Source organism: Parasteatoda tepidariorum, chromosome 10 (assembly GCF_043381705.1).
Source record: "Parasteatoda tepidariorum isolate YZ-2023 chromosome 10, CAS_Ptep_4.0, whole genome shotgun sequence".
NCBI lineage: Eukaryota > Metazoa > Arthropoda > Arachnida > Araneae > Theridiidae > Parasteatoda > Parasteatoda tepidariorum.
Window position 1 is genome coordinate 1037527 of NC_092213.1, and position 16624 is coordinate 1054150.

General features: G+C 28.6%; 1 protein-coding gene across 3 annotated transcripts in view; it reads right to left on the reverse strand.

Moving 5' to 3' along the window:
* Window positions 1-16624, reverse strand: part of LOC107439064 (serine/threonine-protein kinase Wnk) — a 71054-nt gene that overhangs the window by 20996 nt on the left and 33434 nt on the right. For 2 of the 3 annotated variants that reach the window (XM_016051535.3, XM_016051536.3), the window contains exons 10-15: window positions 14027-14122; window positions 12214-12348; window positions 10671-10792; window positions 6398-6582; window positions 3975-4018; window positions 1432-1482 (exon numbers count right to left, since the gene is read on the reverse strand). In XM_016051535.3, the coding sequence (XP_015907021.1) occupies window positions 1432-1482; window positions 3975-4018; window positions 6398-6582; window positions 10671-10792; window positions 12214-12348; window positions 14027-14122 (633 nt within the window). The remainder of the gene's footprint in view (window positions 1-1431; window positions 1483-3974; window positions 4019-6397; window positions 6583-10670; window positions 10793-12213; window positions 12349-14026; window positions 14123-16624) is intronic. The other variant, XM_016051538.3, reaches the window with a different exon arrangement.

Sequence of the window (16624 nt, forward strand, 5' to 3'; positions counted from 1 at the left end):
AAGTGAAAGGGGTGAGATCAACAAATAAAAATCAGTGTGTACTTGCCAAGGAAAAAGAGCCCACACAAAAGACACACAATGTTATTCATCAAGAGAGACTTATGTAACAGAGGATGGAATTTCAAAAATAAACTTAGCTCTAGTACTGTTTACACAATTACTGGGGAAACATTTCATAAAGCGTGCTTGCAAATACAACTCGGCACAACAGCTGATAACGCTTACCCTACTATCCAAATGGCCTGGTGTGATTGTTCAGTGAGATAAAATAAGCAATGTAGTTAACAACATTTTCAAACTATTATGAAGTCAAAAATTATAGGTACAAGAGGCTCAAATAATAGTTCCTTCAGAAGTGTTCTTTTAGTATTGCAACACTAGTTTCATAATGAAATAAATGCCTAAATAGTGGAGAATAGTTTTGAGTGTCATTAAAAAACAATAATATGAAGCAGTCACTGGCCCCTTACTTAGCAGATTGTATCTAATACAATTCAATGAACAGAATCATGATACTTTAGTTAGAAACTTCCTTGAAGTTTTATTATTTCTGTTTTAATCCAGGTACTCCAACCTTGGTTAGCTTTTAAAATTTTTCAGTAGTTTGCAAAATCTTTCATTAGTTTTAAAATTAAATATTGCGTGGCAAATTCAAAACATACCAATGAAATATTGAAAATTTAATGTAATAAAAAACTGGAACAAAATTAATATCTTAAATTTTCATTAATCTTTATTCACGTAATGAAACAGCTTAAAAACAAAAATAAAAATTATTTAAAGGTTCAAGAACCATAAACGAAGAAATTAGAAGGGGGTAGGAAAGTAAATTATGAAGAATATAAATTATGAAGAAAATAAATTATGAAATACCGTAAAAAAAAATATATTATTATTATTTTTTAAATTATACAGTTTGGAACAAAATAAGGAAATTTAGCTGAGAAGTCAATAGATAAATCTGATATGACATTTCAACACATGGAAATATTAGGCTCAAAATACAAAAAGAAAGAAAAAAATTACACTTAGCAAACACATTGCTAGAAATTTATAAATTAGAAGATGGGTGAAAAGTTCAAAGTTAGATTTCTGCATAGAATGATTTTTAATTCCTGCCAGTCCCTACTTCATTATGTAGAAACTACAGAGAATAAGTAAAAAGTTGCATAGAAACTTTGGAGGATTTGTAGAATTTAGAGTCTCTGTTAATCTGTAATAGTAGTAGCCCAAAACAATAAACTTTGTGATATGATACTATATACAGTTTTTAAGTTTCACTCGATTTTGTTTATTTAATTTTATTTTTGTTATTTTAAGCATGCTCATTCTTTTCTTAGTTAAAAAAATTATTTACAAAAAGCATTATATAACCTAAATTTCACAAAAGGAAAGACATTGTTAAGTTTAAGATAATAATTCAATGCTCACTTTTTCAGTGTTTTCAGCAACTTTTTCCTTTTCTTCTAAAAGAAAATGTTTCTAAAAAAAAAAGGGTAACTTTTATCTAAGGTATTATTCTTTCTTTGGTATTGCTATATACATAGAAATAAATGATATCGCCGTCATATTTCAAAAATAAAATTTTCAAAAATTCTTTTTACCTGAACAGCAAATTTTTAATAAGAAAAATGGAATTTTTTTTACACATAACATTTTGATATGCCAATTATCAAACTTCAAGACACATAATGAAACAATATATAGGGTAAAAATTCCACTACAATTCAGTATTTTTATATGAAATAAATCAAATTCATAACAGCTGTTTACTTTCACCACTGATAATTTTACAGGTTTTGTTTTTAAAAAAAATTAATTATCTTTCAAATTTTGAGTCAAAATTTAACTTTGTAACACATAAAAAAATTTTCATGATCTCCTTAACATACAGGAACCATGTGTTAAGTTTATTATTACACATTAATGAGTTTTTAGAATTAATTTAAGGCTAGTGCTTGCTGAATAAGTTTATGCCATGTTTTCTGGCCTTTGGGGCAAAGTATTTTTCAAGCCAGTGAAACTTACAAATTTTTTTTTACAACTTAATTTTTTAAAACAAGACAAAATTTGATATTTTCTCAATTATTTTAAGAAATTTTAGTTTCCCAAGAATTAAAAAAATAAATAAATTACAATCCATAGTAAGAATTTACAGCCGATTACTCTCTGTTACTGTAATTAGTATTAAAAGAATGCAATAATAATCTGTATTAGATGAAGTGCTAAAGATATATATAAATATATATATAGAAATATATATATAGAAATTGTAAAAATTGATATAATTCCTTTGTGTTGAAAATTTTATTCGTTAAGCACATTATCTGTACAGATTATTATTGCATTCTTTTAATACTAATTACAGTAACGTAATCTTAAAAAAAAATTATTACTTAGGATTTGTTTTTAGATTTATTGATGATTTTAATATCTTTAATTTTCAAGATAATACAATTTTATTAAATAATATTTACCCCGAGGAATTAATCTTGCTTCGTATTTTTTTGGATTTGGGTATTAAAAAAAAAAATATCTGCTTTGTTGATTTATACGATAAAAGAAAAGATTTTAATTTTAATACTGATAAACTAATTACTTTCTAAATACATTTACCCAACTAAAATAATTAAATTCTATCTAAAATCAATGAGTTAATTGCATATTATTATTATAAATTTACTAAAAACTTCTTTGTTAATTAATTTTTTTACCATGTGCAAATCCAATTTTGGTAAAACTGTGGATAAAAATCTGTGCAAAACAGATAAATCATGTTTCTCTCTCTTTTTTTAAAAAAAAAAAAAATAAATGTTAATTTTCTAAAATCATTAAAATTTCATAATTGAATATATCAACCTTATTAATTATATAATCTTCTTTAAATTATCCAGTAAAAGATTATTACCTTGTGCACATCCATTTTCGGGCCAATCTTTGTTAATTAACAAATCAAACTCACTTCAGTGCTGAAGTAAAAACGTGCCTTAAAACAAAATCCCTCTACTTAAGCTTTGAACTCCATTTGCTTTTCTGTTTTAATACTTTGTAATCTGGCAATCTTATTAGGAAATATTTTAAATCATTCTTGAAAGATACATGTAAGTTTATTTGAATTTGCTACTCGCTTCATAGATCTTGCTTTGTGTTTTGTTCAGTATTTTCTTTTCTATTTCTTACTTAATGTGTTTGATTGTGCTTAAATTTTTTGAGTGCTTCTGATACTATTGTATTGATATATTTTGCTTTGGCTATATTGATACAATATTAGAAAGCACTCCTCTTTGTGTTTATAATCACGTGAGCTGATAAACAATCTTTATTAGATATCTTTTAAATTTTTTTTGTTTTCAAGCTTTTAATATATATATATTTTTAAAATTTTTTTTCAAATATATTTTTTAATTTTTTGTTCTTTTTTTTAAAATCTTTTTTTAATCAAATAAAAATTTTTACACAAAAAACACACAAAATATAATAGAACTTAATGTTATAATTTATTACTAAAAAGTTATTACAATTTCTTTATACATTTTCAGAAGTTTAATTCAATTTTAAATGTATTGTAAATAAAAGCTAAAAAATAAAAATTTAAGCAAATTTAGAAAATTTAAAAACTATGATTATTAAATAAAACCAACATTGCTAGAAAGTTTATGGTCATGGTTATGGCACTTTTGCATGTACCACTGCCAGGAAATAAGCTGATTAAGCAATGCTTTAAAAATACTTTGATGCAATTGAAATTATGAATTATATATCAAATAATATTCAGTTTATTTAGTAAAATTGCCATCAAAATTATAGTACCATTAAGGCACAAGTATTTTAAAAGTCAAAGAATTCATAATTTTGCAACAAAGATATCAACAAATTCCAAACTTATTCGAGATTATTATTATTATTTTTTTTAAATTGCATTATTTTTAAAATAATTTTTAATATATAAATGTAAAATCTTCGTGAAAACATACCTTTAAGAGTTCTTCATTAATCTTGATTGGAATTTTCCAGCCGGCTAAAACATAATCAATGCATCAAAATACAAAACCTCCTACACTCAATTATTTTTATTTGAACTAAAAAGTTTCAAATACTTCTGAAAATTTTGTGTATACAAAAATAACTAAAATAAATTTTTTGTCGCATGCTCATTGACATCTTAAAATCTCTTATATAAAATGATATAACAATGAAATATGAAACCCCCTTCAAAGTCTGATCATTTTAACCATATTATTGTTACTTATAAAGTTAAATAAAACTTTAAGTTGACCACCAACAACTTTACAAATTTGTTGCAGGGTAACTAGAAAGGTAATAAAATAAATATCAGAAAGAATATCTCAATAAATCAATCAAGAGTTATTTTGATAAGCTATATAGATTTTTTAGCCATCTTGGCACTCTAATTCCCCCTTTGAAAATTTTTTGGTCTAAAAATTTCTTAAAAAAAAAAAAAAAAGGTCCTCAACATGACTTTTTCCTATTGACACATCAACACAAATCCCCCATTAGGATGAAGTTATTCCATCAGCCTTGTTGTTGCTTATCCTCTCTGTCAGACAGAGTCAGACAAGATTCACAAGTTCATTGACTGAAGGGAAGTCGAAGACCAGGAGAGGATTGCTAAAGAGATCCTCCTTAGAGAGTCTCATGCAATCCAAGAGGTGCTCAGGAGAAGCCTGATGAATTTGGCACTTGGTGCAGGTGACGAAGGTTTTCCTGCCCTTGTTGAAAGTGAGGCACTTGATGTGACCGCTAGCAAGCCTTGATAGAACACGATCAGCCTTAAATTGAAGTATTTCAAAAACTTTTAGTTAATTGCAACATTAAATTTTTTGAGTTTCGAAATGCTCAATGTATTTTAATTTTCATCCGATTTTGTCGTTTTTATTCATAAGTGTTTGTCGTGAAAAGAACAACAACCTTTGCCAGTTAGACAGAATTTTATAAGTATTTTTCTTTCTTTCATCATCAGCACTGGCACGACAGCCCTTTGTGAGCCTGGGCCTTCCTCAGAAGCTTTTCCCTTTCTGCCCTTCTTCTAGCAATTGATTTCCAGCTCTTTACTTTTAGGATGGCAAAATCCTCATCCACACAGTCTTTCCATCATTTTTTGGGCCTTCCTCTTAGCCTTTTATTGGAGGGGGTTGCATTAAAGACTCTTAATGCTGTTCGTTCTGGGCTTATTCTCACTACATGCCTGGACCATCTCATTCTACTTAGTTTAATAGATTTAATGATATCATCACTATTTAAGATCTTATATATTTCAAAATTATATCTTTTTCTCCAGTTATTGTTATCGAGGATAGCACCAAAGATGGTTCGTAGGACCTTCCTTTCGAAGGTTGCTATTAACTTCTCTTCCCTTTTTGTTAGAGTCCATGTCTCTGAAGCATAAGTCAAAACTGACTTGATTAATACCTTATAAAGTAAAATCTTCGTCTTTTTTTTTAAGTGATATTTGAATAATGATCTTAAACCATAGAAGCAGCGATTGGCTGTGATTATTCTTTTTCTGATCCTAGACAAGTAAAATTTTTTACAGATTCAAATTTAAAAGAATCTATTTCAAACAATTTAGGGATGGTTTCTACTGTACCACAATACATATATATTGTTTTCTCCACATTCACTCTTAAGTTCATTTTTCTAGCTAATTCTTCCAGTGCCAAAATTTTTTCACTCAGTGCAGTCCTAGATCTTGCGATGATGTCTACATCATTGGCATATGCCAAAATCTGCACTGATTTATTAAATATAGTACCTGTAGTATTTATGCTAGCATCTCTAATAACTTTTTCTAAGGCTATGTTAAACAGAAGACATGCTAATGCATCTCCCTGTCTAACTCCATTATAAATTTCAAAAGAAGTAGATATTTCCCCCTGAATTCGTACAGTTGAAATGGTTTCAGTGAGTGTGAGCATTACAAGTCTGATTAATTTTGATAGAATATTAAAATCAGATAGGGTCTTCAATAGCTTGGTCCTATTAATATTGTCATATGCCACCTTAAAATCCACAAATAAATGATGGGTCTCAATTCCAAATTATCTACATTTCTCACAAGTTTGTCGTAGGGTGAAGATTTGGTCAACTGTGGACCATCCTTTGGGGAAGCCACACTGATGATCACCAATGACACTGTCTACAATGGGAGACTTTCTTTATCTTCTGAAAATTTATGCAAAGAAAGAAAACATGTATCCATTAAAATGTTGCTGCACTATTTGTTGCTCTTTTAATCCCTTAAATTGCAATGAAAATGTGCAGGCAACTTTTACTAATATAATAAAAATATGACATTTTAAATGTTCTTTGTCTAAACTACAGAAATGTCAGAATGAATTAAGAAAAAGAGACTTTAATGCTAAATAAACTGAATTACCCATGAGATGAGGTACTAATGCATAATCAAAAGCAAATGGATTCTCTATGTCATATTGTTGGTACTTGTGAGCCATAGATAGCCTGAGAGCATCTAAATGACCAAACATCAAATCATGGAGCCACTGAATATTCACAACAGGAATCTTCCATTCTTTGGCCTTCTGAACTTTACGACCTTCATTTCTGCAAAATTTAAGTTGGAGTAATTTATAATTATTAGTATTTTATACTCCTATTACAGAAAATTTTCATATTTATAATTTTTTGCTCAATTTATTAATAAGAGTATATATAATAGAGTTAGAGTAAAATAAATATACTTACAAAAATTTTATGAGTTATGTCTTTTTACTAAAAACATTAAGATAGAGTGATTTAAGAAAAATGTAGAACTCTCATTTATTCACCTGGTTCTTCCACCAGTATATAATCCTTATATTATATACAGAATTGATATATAATATAATTTAAACAACTCAGGGGATAAGCTGCTTAAATTATATTATATATCAATCTATATCAGCAATATTTAGTACACACTTTTTTACAGTGAAATCAGTGATTGTCTGATTTAAAAAATTCCTGTTTAGTGCAATCAATCAATAAAAATAAATAAATAAATGAATGAAATAAAAAAAAACTATCGAACGTAAATTTGTATTATTCTTTTAATCCAATGAATACAATAACATAAACCAGGGTTGGGGTTTTGGACGTCCTTAACTGGTTTTGGACAGGACACGTGGGTTTTACTATCTTAAACTGGGTAAAACTGTCCTTAACTGGGTAAAACTGTCCAAAACCTTGAACTTGAGTAAAAGGTAAAAATTCTATAGGTGTAACCATTGTACACATAATAAATACATGCATCAATAAATATTTGATATTTTTTATACAATTTACTTTAACTTATCAAAAGAAAATAATACAATATAATAGGAAAAGTTTTATAATTTTTGAACCTCCATAATTCATTGAACAACAAAAGTGAATATCTAATCCTTTAAATATAAATATGCTTTTATTACTGATAAATAATATTTTTGCATAAGGATATATAATGCAATATTAAAAAATAATTTTTTTTTTAAAAATACTAAATTTGTTTAAAAATTAACCTTTTATTTTTCACAATATTTTTAAATATAAATATATTAGTTTAAATTGAAAATAAAAAATAACTGAAAAATGTATTAACTGTTTTGAAGGGCATAACATCAGTTTCAGTTACTGACACTGGTGATGTATCACCACTATGCTAAAAGAATTGAACATGAATGAAATAACTGTATTCTTGAATAGTACTATAGGTAAATAAACCTGTTTATGACTAACCAAGCACTTAATCCCTAATAGCTTAACTTGTATGGCAAGGTCCAACTTCAGTTATGTACTATTGAATGAGAGGACCAATTGAACTTGATTACTGATTAATCTTCCTTTGTTTAATGTTTAAATTGAAGAGTCAAACAATATTAATAAAACATTATACTTTTAAAAACAAATATTCTCTAGTATATTTAATTATCAATATGTTATTAGTTCTATGTTTATTTTACCTTTTAAATATTGTTCAGATAAAATTGTGACATAATTTGAGTAAAAGGGTTTTGGACAGGACGGTTTAAACCGTGTATTAATCCATTCAGTCCTAAACCTTGCCAACCCTGACATAAACGCAGCATGAGAAGGAAAGCACACTTTTTGTACTATTTTTCACAGAAAACTGTCAGTTTATTAAGTTCTATGTATACAGTGCCCGCCGTTTATTAAAATCACTTTCGTTTTATGCTCTTTTGATTTTATTAAGAGGCAATTCAACGTTTGAAAAAAAAAAAAGTTTAAGATATATTCTAAATGCACACACTTTAAAAGCTTAAATAATGACAACATTAATGCTTTATTTTAACTAATTTAATTATTTTAAGTAAAACCCTACATAAGATTAAATTTACGAAATTTTTGCAAAAAATCGATCAATGGTTGCTTGAATTGCAGTATTTAAAATTAACTTTTCAACATCATTTGACAGTTTATAGAAGTTTTTATAGCTTTTGATATTTCCTCCTCTTTGTTCTAAAGCTTGCCGCAATACATTAAGTGCTTTTCTGACTTCCATTGAAGATGGCACTGATGATTTTTATTTCATCTTCTGAGTCTGATTCCTCCATTTCTTGATTGGAAATAACTTAGCAATTTTTGATGTCTGTAACAATTTCAGAATCAGATTTTTCTCCTGATGTTTGCAGGTTATCGTCAATAGCTACGTAACGTGAAAAATTCTTGTCCATTTCATTTTCTTCATTGCTGAGCATTTCTTCGAAACAGTTATCAGCTCCATCACCAGTGCTTAATCTACACTTTTTAAAGCAATTTGATATTGTTTGGGTTGAAACAATGTCCCATGAGTTACGAATCAAATGCATTGATTCTAAAATAGTAAGAGATTTTGATAGCTTTTTTGCAGTTAAGAGTTCCGAAGAGCTGTCACAGTCTATGTCACTAATGATCTTTTGAACAACCATTTTTCTGTAATGAAACTTGAATGATCCTATGATTTCCTGATCAAGGGGTTGAATAATAGCTGTAGAGTTGGGTGGCAAAAACACTAATTTAATGTTTTTCAAACGCAGGTCCTCATCAGCAGGGTGCGCAGAACAATTGTCTAAAAGTAAGACGACCTTTTGATTTTTCAGCTCCTTGTCCCATTCAAGAAGAAATTTTGTGAAAATGCTGGATGTCATCCATGCGTTATAGCTGTTGGCATAACTGGTGGGCAGTTGTTTTACTCCATTAAAACATTGAGGTTTTAAACTCCTTCCTATCACTAAAGTTTTTTTTCCACAGTTCCTGTCATGTTGCATGTTAGCAGCACGGTTAGTCTTTCCTTTATTTTTTTTACATCCACCAGTCGATTCATTTTTAAACAGCAGTGTGTGTTCAGGAAGTGCTAGGAAAAATAATCCTGCTTCATCTGTGTTGAAAATTTGCTCCGATTTATAGTCTTTGATGAGTGTTGACCACACGTCGTTAATCAGCATCTTGCTTTTCACCATGCAATTTATGATAGACAATGTTGTTGCGGTCCTTCCATCGGGTTAGCCACCCATCTGTAGCTTTAAAATCAGAATCACCAAAATAAGATAGCAAAGTCCTGTGCTTTGTGAAATAAAATTCCAAGGGGAATTGGAATTCTTCGTTCGAATGCATTTTTGAACCATTCTAACAGAGCCATTTCAATTTCCACCAATTTTCCTTCACGCTTACGCTTTCTTGGAAGATTTCCATTCTTTTTTATTTCCTCGGAAATATTTATCCTTTGTTTCAGAATGTTGAAAAGAGCAGTTTGGGAAATGCCTAATTTAATTGAAGCTTCACGTTGACTACACTTAGGAAGCTTATCATAGTTTTGCAACACTTCGAATTTATCTTTAAGACTCAAATCCTTCCTTTTCGGCATGCTGATAAAATTTAACATCAAACGAACTTAAAAATGATATGTGCTCTAACTCTAATTTACTCCAACGGCTTAAATAATATGGAACATGAGCACAGACAGTTTTTGGAAATCTACTCATGTTCTCGGTTAAAATGGATAACAAAAGAAACTTCTCTCCCTTCTATGGTTCATTCAATAAAAAGTAAGATAAGAATTCGACCCCTTGTTGAGTGAGATAGGCTTCTCCAAACTTCATTCAAGTCAAGGAATTGACATTGATTTCTATGAACTCGCCACTTACCACTCACATTTTTCCTTAACTCTTACACTATGTATATCACAGGAAAGTGCTAACCACACCTGTTTCACAGTTTTGTGAGTAACTGTTGCTTCTTTTAAAAAAATTTTAAAAATTCAAAAAAATAAAATTTTATAAATAAGCACAAAAAAAGCTGAAATATTGCACTTTTGATTTAATATGTAGTCAAAATTTTGATTTTAAAAAGCGGCGGCATTGATTTTATTAAAGGATGTTTTAACATGTATTAATATTGTAACAATTCAGTTCTTAACGATTTGATTTTATAAAGTGGCTGATTTTATTAGCGGCGGGCACTGTATATGCATATTTACTTCATATATGTATGTATAAAACTTAAAATAGACAAACAGTTTTCTAAAAAGAAAAAGTGTGCCTCCCCTCACGCTACACCTATACATAATAACATAATATTATATTAAAGAAAGGAAATCAAACAGGAAATTTTTTAAATAGTTTTACTTAATTATAAAAAAAAATAACTTTTAATTCTGAATACATGATATCACTTACTTTTTGCATATAATAATGGTATTGTGCGATGTCATGTAACCTGTATATTTTCCTCCTAAAATGCTAATCATATTTTTCAAAATTGACCGCTCATCAGCTTCAAAGTTTGTTATAGAGATTATCTACACATAAAAATTGCTTATTAGTCATAAAATGAATATGAAAATGAATATGACCTTATTTTGATTGATCTTAAAAATCTTTATTTTATTAAAATATATTATGTTTACTTAATTTTTCATGCTTACAAGCAAATTGAACTTTCCCAGATACATATATAAAGAAATGTAACTTTTTTTGTTGCAAAATTAATTTCACCTAAACTGTGAGGGTGTGGATGGGTCTCTGATTTGAGAAGACCAATGAGGAGCAGAATAAAATAATAAATCCTTAGTGATCTGCTTGACAAGACAAAAATTTTAATGTACTTTTTTTCACAACCATTGAACTGAAGTTTAACATTCATAAAAATAGCTTTTAAATTTAGAATACTTCTTATAGCATAGCTCAATGGAATATGTATAGCTTAAAATAACGGTAAAATATTTTCATAGCCTTGAAATGTGAAGCTTCGTGTTACATAGAATGTAAGGTCATACAGATAACTTCAAATGTCACCAAGCTTAGCCACTTTAGATTACCTTTTTCTTAAAAAAATTTTTATACCTGGTACAGTTCAATATCAATGCTTAACAAAGTTTTTACATTAAAAATACTTTAAAGCAGAAATATATGCACTTAAGTAAGATTTTATCAATCTTGGTTCACTTTTAGAAATAATGAAATTTATGGAGAATTAAGGTGACTAGTGAGATAAAATTTTTTATACAGATTTTAAAATTAACTATAGATACTAAAATTTATTTTATGAGATGCTTGCCATTAATGGCTATGTGCCCAGACAAATGGCAAAATTCGAGAACATTCTAATTATGAACTTGGTAGCAGAATTATGTGGCACAGCAGCGGGCGCCTGAGATTTATTTTTGCATAATGGACAAAAAATAGTAAATATAAATATTGAATTCAGGACTCTACGGATTATAGTTTATTTTGACTCCACTAATGTGATGTTCAGGGAAACATTCTGGACGATAATCTAAAGATCACAATTTTGATTCTCTGCAGAGGGGATGACTCCCACTCTTTGGTAGCTCTGTAGATAAATCTTTTCAACAGATCAATACAGACGTTTCTGTTACTGGGATCACAAACGCTACCTCTCGAGCTTTTAAAACAATTTTTTTATTGCTCAAACACTTGTCTTCAGTTTATACTTGATAACAAGTTTCCTTTGAGCTGTCATCAAACAACAAGAGTGTGCACGATCCCAACATGTTTTGCATTTAATCACAATGTTTTAACTGAATCTGTTCACTGACTAAACACTTGTGAAGGTTTATTTACAAACCTAAATAAGTGCCACTTTGAAAAAGTACATTTAATAAGTTAATCAAAATATTTAAAAAATATAGCAAAAATATTTTTATATAGTGAATGACGTAGTTTGGAGACATTGACAAGGATATAGTAACATAATCACCTGATTTTTACAGGGTTTATCATCTGAAAGTGGAGTAGGTAAATGATAAGCAAGCCAGGGATACTTCATTTTCTTTTTTGAAAGTACATCATTCAACCAATATGCTGTAACACAGCGTTTGCCTTCCCTCATAGCCTGAAATAAATGCATCCAACTAATTAGAAAAAACAATCATTCAGTGATTTTTCTCAACAAAAAAAGAAAAATTATTTTCTTTAAGATGAACATTTCTCTAAAAAAAAAAAGTTAGTGGAAGAAGGTTTTGTCCACAAATCATAGTCCCACAAATTATAATTTCTTTTTTTTAAATCATGCTTCCAACACATTAAATTTCTTTTTAAATAAACCAAGAGTACTGAAAAATTTTAATAAAAAATCCAGTAAAATAAGACTTCCATAAGAATTCAAAAATATTTTATATAATTAATGAACGGTCCCTCCGGCATTGAACGGCCATGATTAAAAATTTTCAATTCATAGCTTTATTAAATCAAATAATGAATAAACAGGGGACAAAATTTTCAAAGTGCTGAAGCTATGTGATTTTTCACTGCTCTAGACCTACATGAAAATACTTATTAATGATTCCCAAGTCATGATCATGAAATTAGTAAATGATCCCGAAGACATATTCAAAGAATGGGAAATTAATCTAAAAATGAAAGAGTGTGTGAATGTCATAGGCTTGCCTGTGACAATGGTGTTTTACCAGGGAAGGAATTAACAAGAAATATAACATTTTCATATGCTATAGGGGAAAAAAATGGCAATGTTTAGTTGGTCCCCATGATCAGCACAAATTTTAGAGGGTTTGAAAAGAAGCATGAAATCAAAATTCTCTCGCAATACACAGAGCGTTGCACATGTGATTACAAGAGTTCGTCAGACTGAATCCAGCTCAGTTAACATGTATGTGAATCTGCAATAAATTCATCCAACATAAAAAATTATCGGTGCTTTAGTACTATACAGACGACGGTGAGCCGAAATGGATTGTGGTTGAATGAATAGTGAAAATGACGAAAGAAACACGCTTCTTGCATAATTCATAACAGCAATCGACACGACTAAGAAAAAATCTTTAAGATAAAATTAAGCGCCTTTTACAAATACCTATTAAAAAATCACCTTTTGAAGACTTTTAAAAAAAGAAAATTAAAAAAAAGCACTTTTTTATGCACCTTTTTATTTAACTATGCAACATTCATTTATTTAGCCAAGCCTTTAAACTTTTAAGATCTTTGAGAATGAATGATTTTCAAAAGGAAGAAGTGGTGCAGCAAACGTTAAAAAACCTCTCTTTGGTAATTACTTAAAATCTTGAGAAAGGAACATAAGAAGAGATTTTGCCAATTGGCAAAAATAAAGGAAAAGTGTTAACATTATTTCCTCGTAAATGTTTAAACTTCATAATAATTTACTCAGATTCACAAGAATGTCACTTAAAACCTTCCTTAATTCATCTAAGTACTGAAATCTCAAAAATAATAAGAGTGCCACTTAGAAAACACACATTTATTTATTTCAAATTAAATCAAATTTAAAAGGAAATAGGTTTAACTCAAAGCAGAATCTATGTCTTAAATTTATATATAAGACAAAACAATCAATTTTTCAAAACTTATAAAAAATTTAAATCTATGATTCATACATCAATTCTAGCATATTTGAATTTTCAGACATGGATGTTTCTGGAAAAATTTTAACTGTGCCACAGTATGGTTAAATCATAGATAGTGGAGAATAGCTGTAGAAAAAATAGTAATTAAAAAAATCAACTGAATTAGTATAAATTGTCAAAACAAATACTAACTTGTTGGACAACAGAGTTTCGTTGACTTTCGCATATAACATGGGTGCATTTGCTACTGTAAGAAGACTCTATTTCTCCACCATTCTCTTCGATCACCTGACGAAATTTAAAGTAAATACACAAGACATAATCAAACAACTTCCTACAAAATACATGATGGAATGAAATATTTTTTGAATCAGATTAATGTACCAGTCATTATTCCCTAAAAAACAATACCTACGTAAACACTTTTATTTTTAAGTATAAATTAGACGTAGTAAAGGAAGCATTCAAAATAATTAAGAACTGACAGAGTTATTTTGCATATTTTTTTGGCTAGTTTGCACAAATAAGCAATGGTGGTACAAATAAATATTAAAGTGTTATTGTCTAATGTCCATCAAAATATCAGGGAGTAAATAGTGTTTTACGGTATTACTGATAAAGTATTTATATGCCCAACCTGACATGTGTAAGGATAAAGAATGCGTGCCTGATCAAAATTTTGATATGCCTTGTGCAGTCCGCAAAAAAAAAGGATATCACCCTGAATAACTTTTGTTCTAATGATCGGATTTTCACGAACTAAAAGTCAATCTTAATGGTTCCTGGGGGCGCAGACAAAATTTTAAAAAAATTGGGTAGCAATAAATGTTTATATATTTGGCGATAGTCCAGAAAAACGCCAAAAAAAGTCGCCTGCGCAAATTAATATTTTAAGATAACCCATTGACTAATTCAAAAGCATAATGCTTAATTTTACTAGGTTGCTAGGCAACCTAGTAAAAGAACTCTGAATGTAAAAAAAATGAAATAATGTTCTGTGATTGCTAGGAGAGGTTTAATTCATTGTTAGTAGAAAATATATCGAAGTTTCTAGGCAGTAGACAATTTTTAAGCTGATTTCTGTCCAAAAAGCAAAATTTTTTTTATTTTAATCTCCTTTGAAAAGAAAATTTGAATTGATTATAAATTATTAAGTTTTTAGAATTTAAATACATGAACTTTTTATCTGATATTATTTTGATATGTTGTTTTTGCTATATTTATTCGAGGATTTCATACTAAAATCAAATTGACATAACTTATTATAGCTATATACAAAATTTTCGGGATAATCATTTTTACAGATTTAATCGAGTCTTCTAGACAAGAAAGTTTGAAGAAACAAAAAGTGCTTGAAAAATAAAATGTAGATTGTATAGTAATTCTAATACACATTCACAAGGTTTTCTATAATTTGCGATATTTCTTTTTTCTATAACTCAAGGAATTGCTGAATGTTTAGTGGCATTTTAAAAACATTGAAACACGTTATGTTTAAGGATAAGATATCGAAATAATATGTTGCATATTGTATGATTCATTGCTTAAAAAATCGCTTCATTCTGCTAGATATTTAGGTTACATGGTTTTCTTTGGATAAAGATGATTAGCAAATAGCATCCTCATGTTTCGATACATTCTGAAACTTACGTTTGCAAATTCATCATAAAATGTCGCACAGCATATTTTTCAATTATGATAAGCTACATTTACCACCAAATACTGCTACTACAATTATTTTTGTTTTCTTACGTATATCTGATACTCTCTTTTTAAACAGAGCTCGTAAGATCCTTAAGATACTGAAATGGGGGCACAAAAACTTAAATATTTAATTTCATTAACTCAAAATATCTGGTCTCAAAATTTTAATTTTTAAGTTAAATATAACTTTTACAATATTGACGCTATTATGTTTTTAAAGACCACATGATCCTGCTAAAATATAGAAATGCTTATGTTTACTTTAATGAGTGTAAAATCATTATCAAAATAATGATCAGGACCAAAATATAAAATAGTATAATTGATGATAAAAACTCACCTGGCCTCAAAACATATGAAAAGGGAAGTAAAAGTCGACTTGTTTCGAGCGTTCAAATATAATCGCCCATTCTCAATACTTGTCAAGCTTGAATAACTTGTGACTTTTATTATTGGACGCTGAAAACATGTCTATTTTTATTATCATCTATTTTTTAAATCAATGAAGTTTTTATATTTTCAATTCAGTTTCTTGGGATTATCTATTTAGTTACACAACATGTTAAATTATTTCACTCGATATTAGAATAAGTTTTACATAAGTTATAGGCACAGGTTCTTAGATTGAAAAAAATAATAATTTACTACTTTGTAAAAAAATCAATGCAGTAAATTTTTTTTTTGCTGCAAGCTTTAAATTTCAAAAGTCGAATGTGAAAATGGAATGTCCCCTAGAACCAGGAATCGAAATTAAATAGTTACAAGGACAACTATTTCAAAAAAGTTTGCGTTTTCGTCCTACTCGAAGTTGTTTGAAAAGGTATTTTTCATATATTGATTCCAAAGTTTACTCTACACATATTTTAGGGTATACTTTCGGAGTATTTTGATCGAGTTTATTTTTACACCCTTATTTGCTTAAAATTATTAAATAATTTGCTTAAAATAAAATATTCAAGCTACCTGATTTAATGCACTTATAGTATAGTAGTAAACGGGGCTTCCATCGCATATCCTTAACCTTGATACCACTATCATTAAATAAATGGAATAAGCTTAGATAAATAATAAAAGTTAATTGTTTTC